The 13,819-nt window shown below is 38.0% G+C and overlaps 1 protein-coding gene and 1 long non-coding RNA gene across 2 annotated transcripts; one reads left to right on the forward strand and one right to left on the reverse strand.

Annotated features, from left to right (window-relative positions):
* Nucleotides 1–2,856: 2,856 nt before the first annotated feature.
* LOC146572110 (uncharacterized) lies at nt 2,857–5,053 on the reverse strand. The gene is made up of 2 exons (XR_014892657.1): nt 3,559–5,053; nt 2,857–3,284 (listed from the first exon to the last, which is right to left on the reverse strand). It is a non-coding gene; the product is annotated as an uncharacterized LOC146572110 (long non-coding RNA).
* Nucleotides 5,054–10,685: 5,632 nt separating this feature from the next.
* Nucleotides 10,686–12,399, forward strand: LOC146572111 (serine protease 1-like). Its single transcript, XM_085278594.1, has 5 exons — nt 10,686–10,939; nt 11,034–11,201; nt 11,659–11,720; nt 12,018–12,160; nt 12,241–12,399. The coding sequence occupies exons 2-5, from the start codon at nt 11,038–11,040 to the stop codon at nt 12,397–12,399; spliced, it is 528 nt and encodes a 175-aa protein (XP_085134720.1). The 5' UTR covers nt 10,686–10,939; nt 11,034–11,037.
* Nucleotides 12,400–13,819: the final 1,420 nt, after the last annotated feature.

Consider the following 13,819-nt stretch of genomic DNA (forward strand, 5'->3'; position numbering starts at 1 on the left):
CTCCCAACTGGCTCCGTCAACGGAGACTCGAGGAGTGAGATCCGCCTCCACCAGATAATATCGGAGTTTTGATTTCCTGCTTTGTTTAATACCCTCGTTGCCACTGTCTGTGTTGCAGTTTCATTCGCAAAGGCTTTGTACGACTACGCGGGACAAACGGAAGATGAGCTGTCGTTCCCAGAAGGCGCCATCATCCCCATCCTGAGCAGAGAGACCCACGAGGACGATGGCTTCTGGGAGGGCGAGTTTAACGGCGTTGTTGGTGTAAGAGTTCAAATAATAGTTTGCAAAAGCTTGTGACTGCAAAATTGTGTCTGCCTAAGGGACAGTTTGTTCCAGGAGATAAGCGAGAGTTAGAAGATTAATAGGAAGCACCTGGCCTCCAGACGGAGAAGATGTCCTTTTAAATGTGTCAAAAGTCGTCAACAGAACATTTGTGGTTTTGAAACTTATGCCTGTGTTGTATCTGCTTGACGCATGAGGGGGCGTCATAAAAGTAAACCCTGATGGTATAAAACAACTGCTTGTGTATCGTTGGGCGGAGATCGATGCTGTCTGTGGGCAGTGTTCATCTCCCCACGCGCGTGTTCATTAAAATCATTGTTTGACCGAAGCTCTTCTGGACCATTATTGTTTTGTGCTCACCCTCAATATTTGAACTCGTAACAAACAGCAATAACGGCAAAACATGTAATGGACGTGCTGGTCCACTAGACAACATCATGTTGATGTAAAGCTTTGGGTCTCTTATGCAAAGTAAAGAGGCTGAAATAAGGTGTCCATGAGTATCAGTTTTCAACATTCAGTATTAAGAGACAAAGACTGTACGGGTTGGGCCAGTCGTCAAGTCCTGGAGCAAAGTGAGCCTGCAAATCAATAAGATGCAAATCAGTTTATACCTTTCATATAATGTTTGAATTTGTTTATTCTGAGTTTTATTGTTCAGTTAGTTTCCACAGTTCATATATCATGTGTAATTTTTCATTAGTTTCAGTGTTTGTTTGTATTTTATTCTATTCTTGATGGTTGTGTTGACAGATTTGTCCAAATTTAAAGCTATAGATGTGAACTTTTGGTTCCTTTATTATTACCTGTATAATTAGTTTCAGTGTTTGTGAAGTGGGGAAGGAGGACCCAAAAGCAGGACTCGTGCGATGGACAGTGCTCTTTATTTACAGTGGAGTAAATAAGACAACACAATAATCCCTTGAGCTCCCTCGACTCCTGTGTCATGTCTTCACCCAAAACTCCGTGCTCTCTGCTCCGTGGCTGCTGTCCACCTGTGCTCCACTCTCCTCCTCCTGGGAAAAAAAACAACAGAGGCAGCCGTCAGGACACCATGCCGCCTAATCAACAAAAAACAGTCCCAGTCTAAATAATCTAAAAGACCAACCACGGCTCCAGTGATGGCAACACACAGTTCTAGTGACCAACCCAGTGGGCGGCACTCGAGACGAAGCAGTTCAGGTGGCCTGCACACATTTAGTATCAGGCTTTACAAAAAAAAAGTATCAACTATGTTAGGATCCATGTTCATCATGTGTGATGTGTGTTTACATTTGAAGGTGTTTGTGGATTTGTCACCTCTCTTCAAGGTGTGGTTTGTGTTTGATGCTGAAACAGATAAAGACTGCTGATTGGCTGAAGTAGGGTTCAATAAAAATTGTTTGGTTGTTGTTTTGGGCACTGCTCAGGTCCACATTAAATAAACTGCTGCTCATGTGTGTTTGTAGGTTCTCAGTCATCCAGGTCATGGTTGTCTAAGGAGCCTGGAAAGAAAGCGACTTTACTTCTTTAAGGTTCTGGATGATGTTTAACTTCTGATCCAAGAAGCTTCTTCAGTTGATGTGCTTCCTTTGCTCATTTTCCACCTCTGCACAGTTTCATTTGATGACAGTGCAGTGCAGTTCTCCCAAACATACAACAGAGGGCGCTATGCACATTCACTGAAGTGCAGAAAAATACAAGTGGAGGAGGAAACAAACAGCAGCATCAAGAGAGAAAACTGAAGTGTTCAAAGCGAGTTACTTTAGTCTCTTATTGTAATATTAATCGACATCTAAACATCACGTTGATGCTTCATGTTTGACTTCCGTGTCCTTTTACTGCTCAGTTGGAAAATATTGATGCAATTTAAAAGAAGAGGAGAAGAGTAATTTCTCTGTACTACTTCAAAAGTAATTTGAAAGCACTGCCTCATATGGAAAATGAATCATGATGAAATCCTGAAACAAATAGTGTTTGTGAATATGAAGAGTTTAGTTTTCAGTTTGGTCTTAGAAATATAAAAATGCAGGACTGAAGACAAGATGGAAATGATGTGTTATGAGAAATAAAACACATATGTCGCTATGTACTATAATTTTATTTTGTTTATTTTTTGTTCTTGTAGGTTTTTTGTTTTAGTGAAAATTTTGAAAGCACTGCTTTTAGTTTGAAAATTGGATTCAGTGTTTAGAGTTCGGACAAAACAATGGACGGTTTCAAGAAATGTATTTTATCAACAAAACTTATTTTCATGGTTACTGTATTTATTCTAATGCCCTCAGTGCACGGAGGCCAACAGCCTCCATGTAAACATTTCCACCCCCAACAATCAGCTCTGATTTATGAAGTTTATCATGTTCAGGCCCTGCAGCTGGTTGGTGGCATGTCTGATCAGAAAGCCTTTCTGCATCTTCACAGTGTGAGTCTGAGAGTTTCTGAACAACAGGATGAGCTGCTACACACCTGACACCACATTCAAACACACACAAGCTGCAAATCTGACACAATATTTTAGACCAAAGAAAAAGGTTCACAATTTGCAGTTAACATGAAGATATTCTAGAGTAGAAACAACACACAGCACACAAGTTTCATGTAGAGATGATTGTTTATTCTGGATGTTATTTTCATTCAGTTATTTTCCATTATTTTGAGCAATTTTCTGATTTATCCAGTTCATGTCAGAACAAACATTCACAGTAACAGTTGGTCCAGTACAGACACGTTCAAAACCAGAACTGATTACACCATAAATCATGTTGTTGTAAATCACTCCACCACCAGAATCACCCCGAGAGAAGAGAAATGTAGTTTGTGCTCCCCAAAATATCTAAAACATACACAGATGATATACAGTAATATTAGCAGTCAACTAATCCCACGTGCATCTACTTGATGTTCTTCCAGACACAGCCTGTTGTTATATGGCACATATGCAGTACACTGAGAGTATCTGGTAGGCTCACAGTCAGCAACACACATGTCTGCACACTGAAGATTAGGTGGTTCATCAGGGACTAGAGAAAAAGGAAAAGAACAAAAGTTATTCATAATCTTTCAAAAGCTAAAATTGTGAGTAGAATGATGTTTCATCTTTTGTTATGTTTCCAAATGATTTTTAAACAAGGAACTTGGCGCACAGTATATCTACTCCAAAATTTACAAAAAGAAAAAAACTTGTTCTTCATTCAGTATTAAACAAAAACATAAATGTAAGAATAAAACAGTCACAGAAACCGAAATCAGATTCTAGCATTAACTGTGAAATAATCAAACAAAATCTGGTCTTACATGTGTGGCCGGTGGCATTTACTCTATAACCACCAAGTCCTGCAACCTGAACGACGTCTCCTCTAGAAACAGACAAAAAACAAAACAATTATAAATTAATTTCACATCCATCCATGTGACATGAACACAAAATAAATCAATAAATCATATGATGTACTCTGCAGGCTGGGTATTTCCAGGTGGCTGAAGTGTTTCCAGGCTCCTTAGACAACCATGAGCTTGATGACTGAGAACCTACAAACACACACGAGCAGCAGTTTATTTAATGTAGCGGTGAGCACTGCCCAAACCAAAAACCAAAAATATATATTGTACCCTACTTCAGCCAATCAGCAGTCTTCATCTGTTTCAGCATCAAACACACAACCACAATTTGGAGAGAGGTGAGAGATCCACACACCTTCATGAGAGGAGCCACTAATGTAAACTAACACCACACATGATAATCATGGATCCTAACATAGTTGATACTTTTTATGTGAAGTCTGGCACTAAACCTCTGTGTTCCTGTCATACTGCATGTACTATATATACATGTAGCATATACAAAGCACAATAATTAAGCTGTTAATAATTAACAATGTCTTCTGTAAGTATTTCATTTTAAAATACACATCCATTCATGCATTAATGTTTAATGTGTGAAACATTTAAAAAGTTAGTTAAATAAATAATAATAATGATAAAAACCCTCTGTGTGGATTTGATGCTTTATGTCTGGATCTTGCGCTTTTGCACCATCTGGTGATGAACAGTGGAATGTAGAGTTGGTTGCATTTTTGGGTCTCCACCCAACCCCTTTTTTGCTAGCACACATGGTTAGCTCCACACATGGAAAAAGTAATGTTCAAAATTAAATAAGTGCAAGAAATAAGTTAGAAAAAGATAGTAAGGCCACAAAGGACTATTTAGCCCCTCCTGGAGGTCAGCTTACTTTGTTTGTGTTCTTTAAATGTTTTATTTTCTGTGATTAATTACGTTGTGATTGATTTACACAAAGTAGAAGAATGCATTTTGATGTGATGTTTTAAAAAAATAGTTTTCTTCTTTGAGCAGTTCTCCCGGGTCGTCGAGACCAGAATAAACCCAGTTTTATAACTCTACATGGTGCCTACGTCAACCTTTGAAGGTGCTACACCCTCAAAAGAATCAGCTGTACAGCACATTAGCTGCTGTTGTTACCAGACACAAATATAAATGTGCCAAATTTTAGATCACAGGAAATATTTCTTAGAGCAGATTTTAAATCAGTAACTTTGCAAATTTAGAGGAAATGTTTTTGGACAACAAACGTGTCACATTTTAAACAGGGTTTAATCAGCGCTGACATACAGACATTTATGCGCTGGGTATAACAGACATGCTTACCGTGTGAAAGGACCGCGGATGTCTTGGAGCAGAGAAACATGCTGTATTGTTGTTTTTCTTTATTGCATAAGCAGCGCCCGACTGTCAGAAACGCTCTGTGCGGGTAGCTCCAACGCACCTGCAGGCATCCATTTGAAAGAAAAGTGTCGCTGCGGCTAGGCTCTCGGGATAGTCAGGCTTTTATTTATATTTGCGGCATTCTGGTGCGTTAAAACTAGCAGCCTCTGTGTCCCGCTTGGATCACCATTCTGAAAATTCAGATATTTAAATAAAATGATGAATCGGCGAGTGATGAGGAGCCACGTAGATCCTAAAATCAGGTTTGATTAAATTAAACTCTTATGAACAGTGATGACGCGTTCCAAACAAACGATGCTTTCTACATGGCCAAATTGTGTGCTAACTACCTCACAGCGCTGTGTCCGGGGTCCGAAAAAAAAAGTTAAAACGATATACCTTGCGAAAGTTGTGAAGTGCTGAGGAAAATACTGTGTGTCTGATGGGGTGTTTTTATATGGCTGGACTTGGTTTCAGTTGACCTCTGACATGGAGAGATGAAAAGAGCAGTTTGTAAAGAAAAAAGGTGAAAAACTATGGAACTACAGTTGGGATGTGTGTGCTGGGATGCTCTTGATAAGTGTGCAGCTTTTATTGTTTTATGACTTGTTTTGCTGACTGTTGGGGCCCTACCTGTAACTCCCTCTGTCTAATCATCAAGTCTTACTGTTGCAGTGCGTTTGTGTGGCTACTAGACAATTATAGGTTTTAAAGGAACATTGGGGGGTCGATACAGTGCTATTGTGGCTAGTTAAGAATGTGGTTTTTAGAAGTATCGCAAGAAAAGTTTATTTCTAAAGGGATACATGTTGTTTGTGGTACTCTGTTTTAAAAACTATTAGCCTCTGTGTCTTTCAGAGCACAAAAGAAAAGTGAAATGCTCCTAAACTAGTTAAAAAAGTGCCTTTATATTACTACTGAGGTTGAGGCAGTAACAAAGTTCTTTAAATCATCAGGCAAGAAAATCCAGAAACCTTGGGTTAGCCGTGGCTATCCGGGTCATCTGAGCCCGAATAGCCTCCTTCTCCTCCTCCTGCACAGGAAATAATCCAAAGTCCGTTAAATTCAAAAGAGTCACTGAAATAAATGTCTGCTGGGTAAAACACGGTCAGGTTAAAAGCGAGCTGTTTAATGTGGCTGATAAAAGAGTACAAAAACAAAAGGCAGATGCACACAAGAAAGAACCTAACTAGAACTAAACTGGGAAAACTAAATGCTAAACACAAAATGCAAAGAACAAAACCTTGAACGTTGCAAAAACATAAACATGGAAAATCCAGGAGACATGGAACAACAGACAACCTGACAAAGAATGAACAGAAACACACAGAATAAATACACATGATTAGGGGGGAGTGGAAACACATGGGGAAACAGCTGACACTAGTCTGACATAACGAGACAAAGGAAGCAACGCTGACTACACTGACATAGGACACAGACCTTCAAAGTAAAACAGGAAACATGAGACGCAGACAAGACAATATAAACTTGATAACATAAGAGGGCAAAGGGAGACTAAAACACAGGGGTAGAAGACACAAGAGGAATCTAAATAAACAAATGAGCTTAGATAACCTAATGAACTTAAAAATAAACCATAAACATCAAAAATAAACTAAAACTTAAAACACTGGGTCAAAAGACCCAGGATTGTGACAGTGGGAGGTTGAAGCTGCCACAGGGCAAAAGCAGGACAGGCTGCCAGTTTATCACAGGGCTAACACAATATATGTGATAGAAAATCAACTGAAATGTTTGATATTTATTTATAATAATAAGAGAATAACTACTATTTATAATAATATTATAGTTGTTATTATAAATATGTGTATATTTTTTATAACACCCAACATAAAAGGCTTCTTTCCAAACCTGAGCTGTTTCAGACGCTTCTTGAAATTCTGACTTCTCTGAACTCAGTGTAAGGTGTCTGCTCCCTCACTGTGGCTGTGCCTGGAAGTACTTCTGCTTCTTGTCTTCCCCTAATGCAGCTTTAAAGTATTAAGTATGAAGCAACAGTGCTTCTCTTTGCGCCTCTGAAATCTGTGTTCTCTCTACTGATAAACAAAAGAAACAATGTAAAATGTATTAATAAATCAGTAACAAAAATATAGCGTAGAAGGTAAGTAGAGATTTTCATACCATCTTCAAGCCTAATGCTTTTAAGTCCCACACTCAATGCAGCCTGACTCAAAACCTGATTCTAAATGGTTCAGCACAGACAGAGAGGCACAAATGTTTAGTATTAACCTAAGTTACTTATCATTTACAGTATTACAGAGTCTATCAGTCTTTGCATGATGTAAACATTCCTGTAAGTTTCTAGCTGACTCTCAGGTGTCACAGGTGTGCCAGCAGGAAAGAGGGTCAATAAACCTGCATCCTGAAGTTTGTCATGCAGGATTAAAGGAGTCAGACTCAGGTAGAATTTTATTTTACACTGACTCTGGGTAAGTATGAGTATCATACGGTTTAAATGAAGCGCTAGAACTAGCAGAAATTTATTATAGATCCATTGAAGCTAATCGGGATCTTTACTGTGAATCTGTGGATGCGATTAACCATGTTACTGGTAACTTCATTAACTAGTAACTTAGCAACTTAGTTATAACAGGAGTTAATATTTCTGTCTAGACACCATTTAAATAGTAACAGCTTTACCACAATATAAGCTAACCTTTACATCGTAACTTTAAGCTAGCACCATAAAGACTGTAAAACACGTAATAATATCTACAAATGCATCTCAAAGCTCTTATATTAAGTCTGTGAAGGTTCTCAGTCATCAGGTCATCGTAGTCTAACAAGCTTGGAAAGAAAAGCGTCTGGACCTCTTTAAGTTACTTGAAGATGTTCTCGGATGAGAGGTGAAACGTTTTCAAGCAGCTTAAAGAAGTCCAGACGCTTTTCTTTCCGAGCTCTTTAGACTTTTAATATATTAAGTAATTGAAAGTATTCAGAATACGTTACTCACATTGAGTAACTTAATGGGATACATTACAAACTACAGCTTGGGGCATGCATTCTGTCATTTGTAGTGGAATACATTTTAAAGGTAACTTTCCCAACACTGACTGAGTGATTACTGACACTCGCTGACTTTTTATAGTCACTCTATAAATGCTTTAAATCATCTCACTTGTAAACACTGCCGTATCCACCGGAGATCAGTGAGAATGGATTCTGGAGTCTTCCCATCCTCCTGTTAGTGATCCTCCATCTGAATGGATGATAACAACCTTCTGAACTGACTAGCAGGTGTAGAAAGCCCGACTAGCCCATATCTATGGGACTGATCACTGCTGATAAACCCACTAAATGGATGGATAAGAGCTCTGGTCACATTTGGAGTTGGGCCACAGCTCTGCACAGTGGCTGCCAAATGGTCGTCTTCTATTGTGAAATTCAGCACAGCAGAGAAGAAATAGCACATTATGATACAGTATGATGGAAAGGCAAATAAGAAAAGTGTGTAAATTAATAGATTCAACTCATGTTTTACTTTACATTTTGACAGCATGACTGCTCTTCCCTTCCATCAAGTACATTTTTCCATTTCTAGAATCCCTAGAAGCCAGAAACACAAAACAAGGCTACGTCCACACGTACACGGGTGTTTTTGAAAACGGAGATTTTTCGTTTTTTAAAAAAATCCCGTCCACAAAAACGAAGGAAAATGCTGCTAGGAACATGCCAAAGCAGCAGATGGCGCTATATTCCTATCCGTGTAGAAATGTTGGCCAATCAGAAGTCAGCCTTGGTGGGAAAGAGTAAACAAAGATGGCGCATAGAAGCAGAACTGAGTCCTATGTGTGGAGGGACAGTAACTGTGTAAGCATTTAAACACTGCAGAGAGTAAAATGAACAGTAATGGTATTTTGTGTAAGTCCGCCATTGTAGAAATTCATTTCACCGAAACAATAACCTGGCGCACAGTGTGACGTCAAAAAATGCGCACACCTTTGACGCTGCGTTTTCTCCGTTTTTCTCGTCCACACGTAAACGCAAAAACTGAGTTTTCAAAAATATCCACCCTGGTTGGAGCTTTTAAAAATCTCTGTTTTCAGTGACCGAAAACGCCATTTACGTGTGGACGAAAGGTGCAAACGCATAGAAAAATCTGCGTTTTCAAAAGTACCCGGGTACGTGTGGACGTAGCCCAAGATACTGCTGTTATTATTAAATAGTTTCAATTTGTTTCTTAGTTTATTTGTGATTTAAATTTTCACCTTTCATCTTTATGCTTAGTTTGTTCTGGTTACTTTGAATTTTGTAGCCTCGAGCTTATTTCTCAGACTATCTCCTTTTGTAATTTGTAAAAATAGTTCAGTGAGTTTATTTTCCTCCATTGTCCTGCGTTCTGTGTCACGTCTGTGTTTCTGTTCTTGCACACCAAGTTACTTATTGTGTTAGTCTGTTGTCTCTTGTGGTTTTTATTTTGTTTTACGTCGCTTGTCTCGTTTTCTTATTTAGCTTCAGCTCTTGTGTATTTACTCCCTCAGTTTGTCTTAATTGGTTGCTGTGTCCTCCCTCTCTGTATTGTTTCCTTCCTCAGTGTTTCCCTGGTTTTGCTAGTATCCAGTTTCCCTGCTGCTGCCCTGCCACTGTGTTTTTGTATTTTTTGCTACTGCATTGAAGCTGATCTTTGAGTTCATCCTTTGTCTCCTGAGTTCTGCATTTGGGTCCATATTTGAAATATATTCAAAAAACTAACTCTGTAGGTGCTCACACGCCACTGCACGCTCATGCATGTGTGGGAAAGAAAGAGAAAGAGAGAAATACTGCTACAAGCTAGTTGTGATAAATGGTAGTTTAAATTGTGTCCAGGTAATGAACCATTAAATCTCCTCTTGCACCATCTGAATCTCTCTGCAATCACATCACATAGTATGCATATTTTAATTTATACAGCCAAATATCACAAATCTGACCTTAAGGTCTTTGCCACCTGGACACACACACACCAACCGCTCTGAAGAAGCTTAGAGTGGATTTGGAAATAGACACCTGAGGTGAAAGAATTCAAATGATTAAAGTTGTGCTATTATTAAAAAGGTAACAATATCAAGATATGATTCAGGAGGATGTGAAACAACTTCTTAGGTTATGTACTTATTGATTATCAATAATTAACAATGAATATTTTTATTTTACAACCATGCAAACATGACTGATTAACCTGCATGGGGGAAAACTGAATACTGAGTATTAACAACTAAGAGTGCAATAAGTGACCACTGAAAGAGGCCCACACAAAAAGTTTTAAGGCTGTAAGACAGCTGTATGTCACAGAACAATGAACTTCATTTTGAGCTTACTCATAATCAAATAGCATTTCATATCTTTGTTCACTAAGGCAGGAAAACAGCCTCAAGGTTTTGTACTGAGTGAATGAGACATTGTGGATTCGTTTCTGTCAAACATCAGTGTTCAATGTTGTCACTTATGGAAGTGCAATAACGATATGTACAAGACAAATAAAAGAAAAGAAATTGTTATATCAAGTGAGCCAATATCACATTAACTGAACAACTGATGTTTCATGCTTTTTTTATACTGCTTTTATAAAAAGTTTGAGACAGACCCTAATGAGCTACTGAAGCAAATAAATAACTGTCACTGAGCTTTGCATCTATATCACTGAAAAAGGCAAAGAGTTTGTGAAACAGAACAATTGGGACTGCGAGTATAGTTGCTGCACAATATGTTGTTCAGGTGGTAAGCCAACCATCTGTAAGTATATTACTCTTCTCTCAGGTTTCACGGTGTGCACAGAGGTGGATTTGCACAAGAGAATCTTTCACGACCATAGCTGTGAGAAAAATGATCGTCTGTATCACGTGCACATAACTCTGACCCATGGAACACATTACCATCATCTATGTGGCGGCTCTCTGATCCACAGCCAGTGGGTTCTAACTGCAGCTCACTGCTGGAAAGATCAACCTGGATGGTGAGAAATGACTGTTTCACATATTTTAAAAAAACCAGTCCAGAGACAAAAATCATTACTGGTATTTTGTTCTTTTACCATTTCCATTGTTTAGGACTATGTCTGCATATGTAGGAATTCATCCAGGTCCAGGAAGAATGGTGACAATTATTGATCACAAAATCTTTGAGGACCAAACAGGAAAACATGACATCATGCTTCTGAAAATCGACCCACCAGAGAATAAGATTAAGCCTGTTGTCTTCCCTAAATGTCGCAAAAAGTGAGTTTTGAGTAACCTTTTAAGTGTAAAGTTTGAATTCTGGAATTCCTTAATATGTTGACATAATATGTATTTTTCTTGTTTAGTTGGTTGGTTTTTTAAACTTCCAGGAAGAGCAAAAAAATGTAGCAACATCTGTAGTCTATGAACAAAATGACATCATGCTTTTGAAGTTACAAACCCCCATTAGTGACTGCAGAGCTTCTTTATTAACAATAATGTAACTGAGACTTGAATATTGAGCAGAGGGTTCTGGTTTTGATTTTAGGTACCTGCTTAGGAGCTACATCCATGATCTATAATAACTGACAATAAAACACGAGCATGAGGAAATGGAAGGAAATGTAATGTTTTAATAAAATGTTTGAATCTGAAAAGATTAGCTGACTTAGAGTGAACTGGAAATACTCAGCCTGCAGACATGGAGATGGAATTTTATTTATTTTTTAATTTGTAGGATGGATGTCATTCAGATTGCAGGCCATGGTGGCTATACGGTTGATGTAAACTACAACAAACGTAAGACCAGTATTGTTTTGATTATTTCACAATTTTTTAGTTTATATTATACTTTGATTTTGTCTTGTGTGCCTGTTATAGTTACTTTTTCATTTTATTTGAAAACTGTGATGACATAAAGTATTTATTTCATTTTTTTGTGGATATACTGTCAATTTCCCTCCTTTTTAAATGCTGCTCAGCTTCTTTTAAAGAACACATTTTGTTCCAGAAACGAGGCAAAGCATGTTTCTTTCAATATCTGATTTCCTTGCATGAAACATGCAGTAGCTTTTGTTATTTTCCTTTTTTCTCTAGTCCCTGATGAACCGCCTCATCTCCAGTGTGCAAAGATGCATGTTGTTGAGTGTGAGCTTAACCTCCATCCATGTAATTCAGCATTCTTATGGCCAAATGGAAACACGATGTGTTACAAAGAACCTCGAGTGGACATATGTAAGGTGAGTTACCATGCTGCCAACATTTTATCTGTATCATTATCAGATGTTTTGGTACAAAATATTTATGTTTTCTCTCTCAGGGTGATTCTGGTGGTGGAGTGATGGCCAAAAACAACAAGATTCATGGTGTGCATGTTGGTGGTTGTGAACCTGCCTGTACCGGACCAACTATTTCTCTGAAGGTCTGCTCTTACATTCATTGGATAAAGCCGATCATTACACCAAATAATGGAAAATAATAAAATTAAAATAACATTCAAAATAAACAGTCCGCTCTGCAAGAAACTGCTTCGGTGTGAATTGTTTCTACATGTGAACTTTCGATTGTTAAAATATAAATACGTCATGTGTGTTTTCAATGTAGTTTCAGGCGTCAAGTAGATCATTCAGTTGTTCAGAAACTGTGAAGTTTGCATGAAGGTTGTTGGGTCCTTTTTGCCAGATGATATTAAGTACAATTACTACAGTAAAGTACAAATGTAAGGAATTTGTACTTTATTTTATTTTATTTGGTCTTTCCATCACATTTGTGGCTTCTTCTCCGCTGCTTCTAAGTGGAAATTGGTACATTTAACTTCACTACAAATATCTGACATCTTTAGTTGTTATTTTACAGATGAAGATTTGTGCTCATGAAACACATGAAGTACAATTTTGTTTCTGTAGTTGATCAATCAGTTATTTGACTTGCATGAATTTAGCAACTATTATTATATGTTTAATCTTTAAAAGTACTTACTGTTGATATTATTTTCTGTAAATTGTTCAAAATCATAAATGTGTGAGAAGCACTCAATCAGGGGCGACTCCAGCATCAAACCTTTAGGAGGGCTCAGCTCAGTCTTAATGTCATGCTTTTAGTGTTGCCTTCAAAAGAAATGTAATTTTTGGATGGCCTACAGCAGTGTCTAAGAATAACAGATTTTAATATAATACATCAGCTTTACGGTGGTCACTTTAGTTTAAAACCCGATGCAATGGCACAGTCATGTTGACCAGTAAATTTCAAAAACAGTTTAAGAAAAAGCAGATCAGAGGAGAAACCTGCACGGCATTGTTTCAGTCTCTTAACCACATAGAGGCCAGTCCACCAAATCATCAAGTATTTAAAGTACCATTATACAATACAGACAGTTCAAAATCCCCCTGCGACTCCACCTGCACAAGAAGCAAACTGGTAATAGAGCTGGTTTTAAATGACAGCTTTTGAATTCATGCAAACCCAAACACTTTGTTGAGCAGACTCAGCACAGAGACTCGTGTACACCAATTCAGAGAGTGGAGAACAGATTTGTAGTCTGTCACATCAGTATAGTAGCATTCATCCTGTTCAAGTTTACAGTGATGTGAATGCTGCTAAATGCTATTATTCACATTAATAGCAGAGTGCTACTGAAAAGCACACAACGCATCCATTTAATGCATGTAGATTGTGTGAAAAATCCACCTGATCTCTGTTAGTTCCAGTCTCTCTGTCCGCGCTTCCTCTTTGTACTGACAATCACACACAAACATTTTATATTCAACTAAAACAATAACGAAAAATATATTCTTGTAATAATTATTTTAAGAGCATCGTTTGATAAGAGCATAGCACCCTGCTTAGTTATGAGCGATCACCATAGATGAATGTGGGCAAAGCAGAAGTGACATATATGT

The sequence above is a fragment of the Mchenga conophoros genome, linkage group LG6, assembly GCF_057382185.1.
Source record: "Mchenga conophoros isolate Kocher_MC1m ecotype Shallow Benthic linkage group LG6, M_conophoros_male_GT1.1, whole genome shotgun sequence".
Classification (NCBI taxonomy): domain Eukaryota; kingdom Metazoa; phylum Chordata; class Actinopteri; order Cichliformes; family Cichlidae; genus Mchenga; species Mchenga conophoros.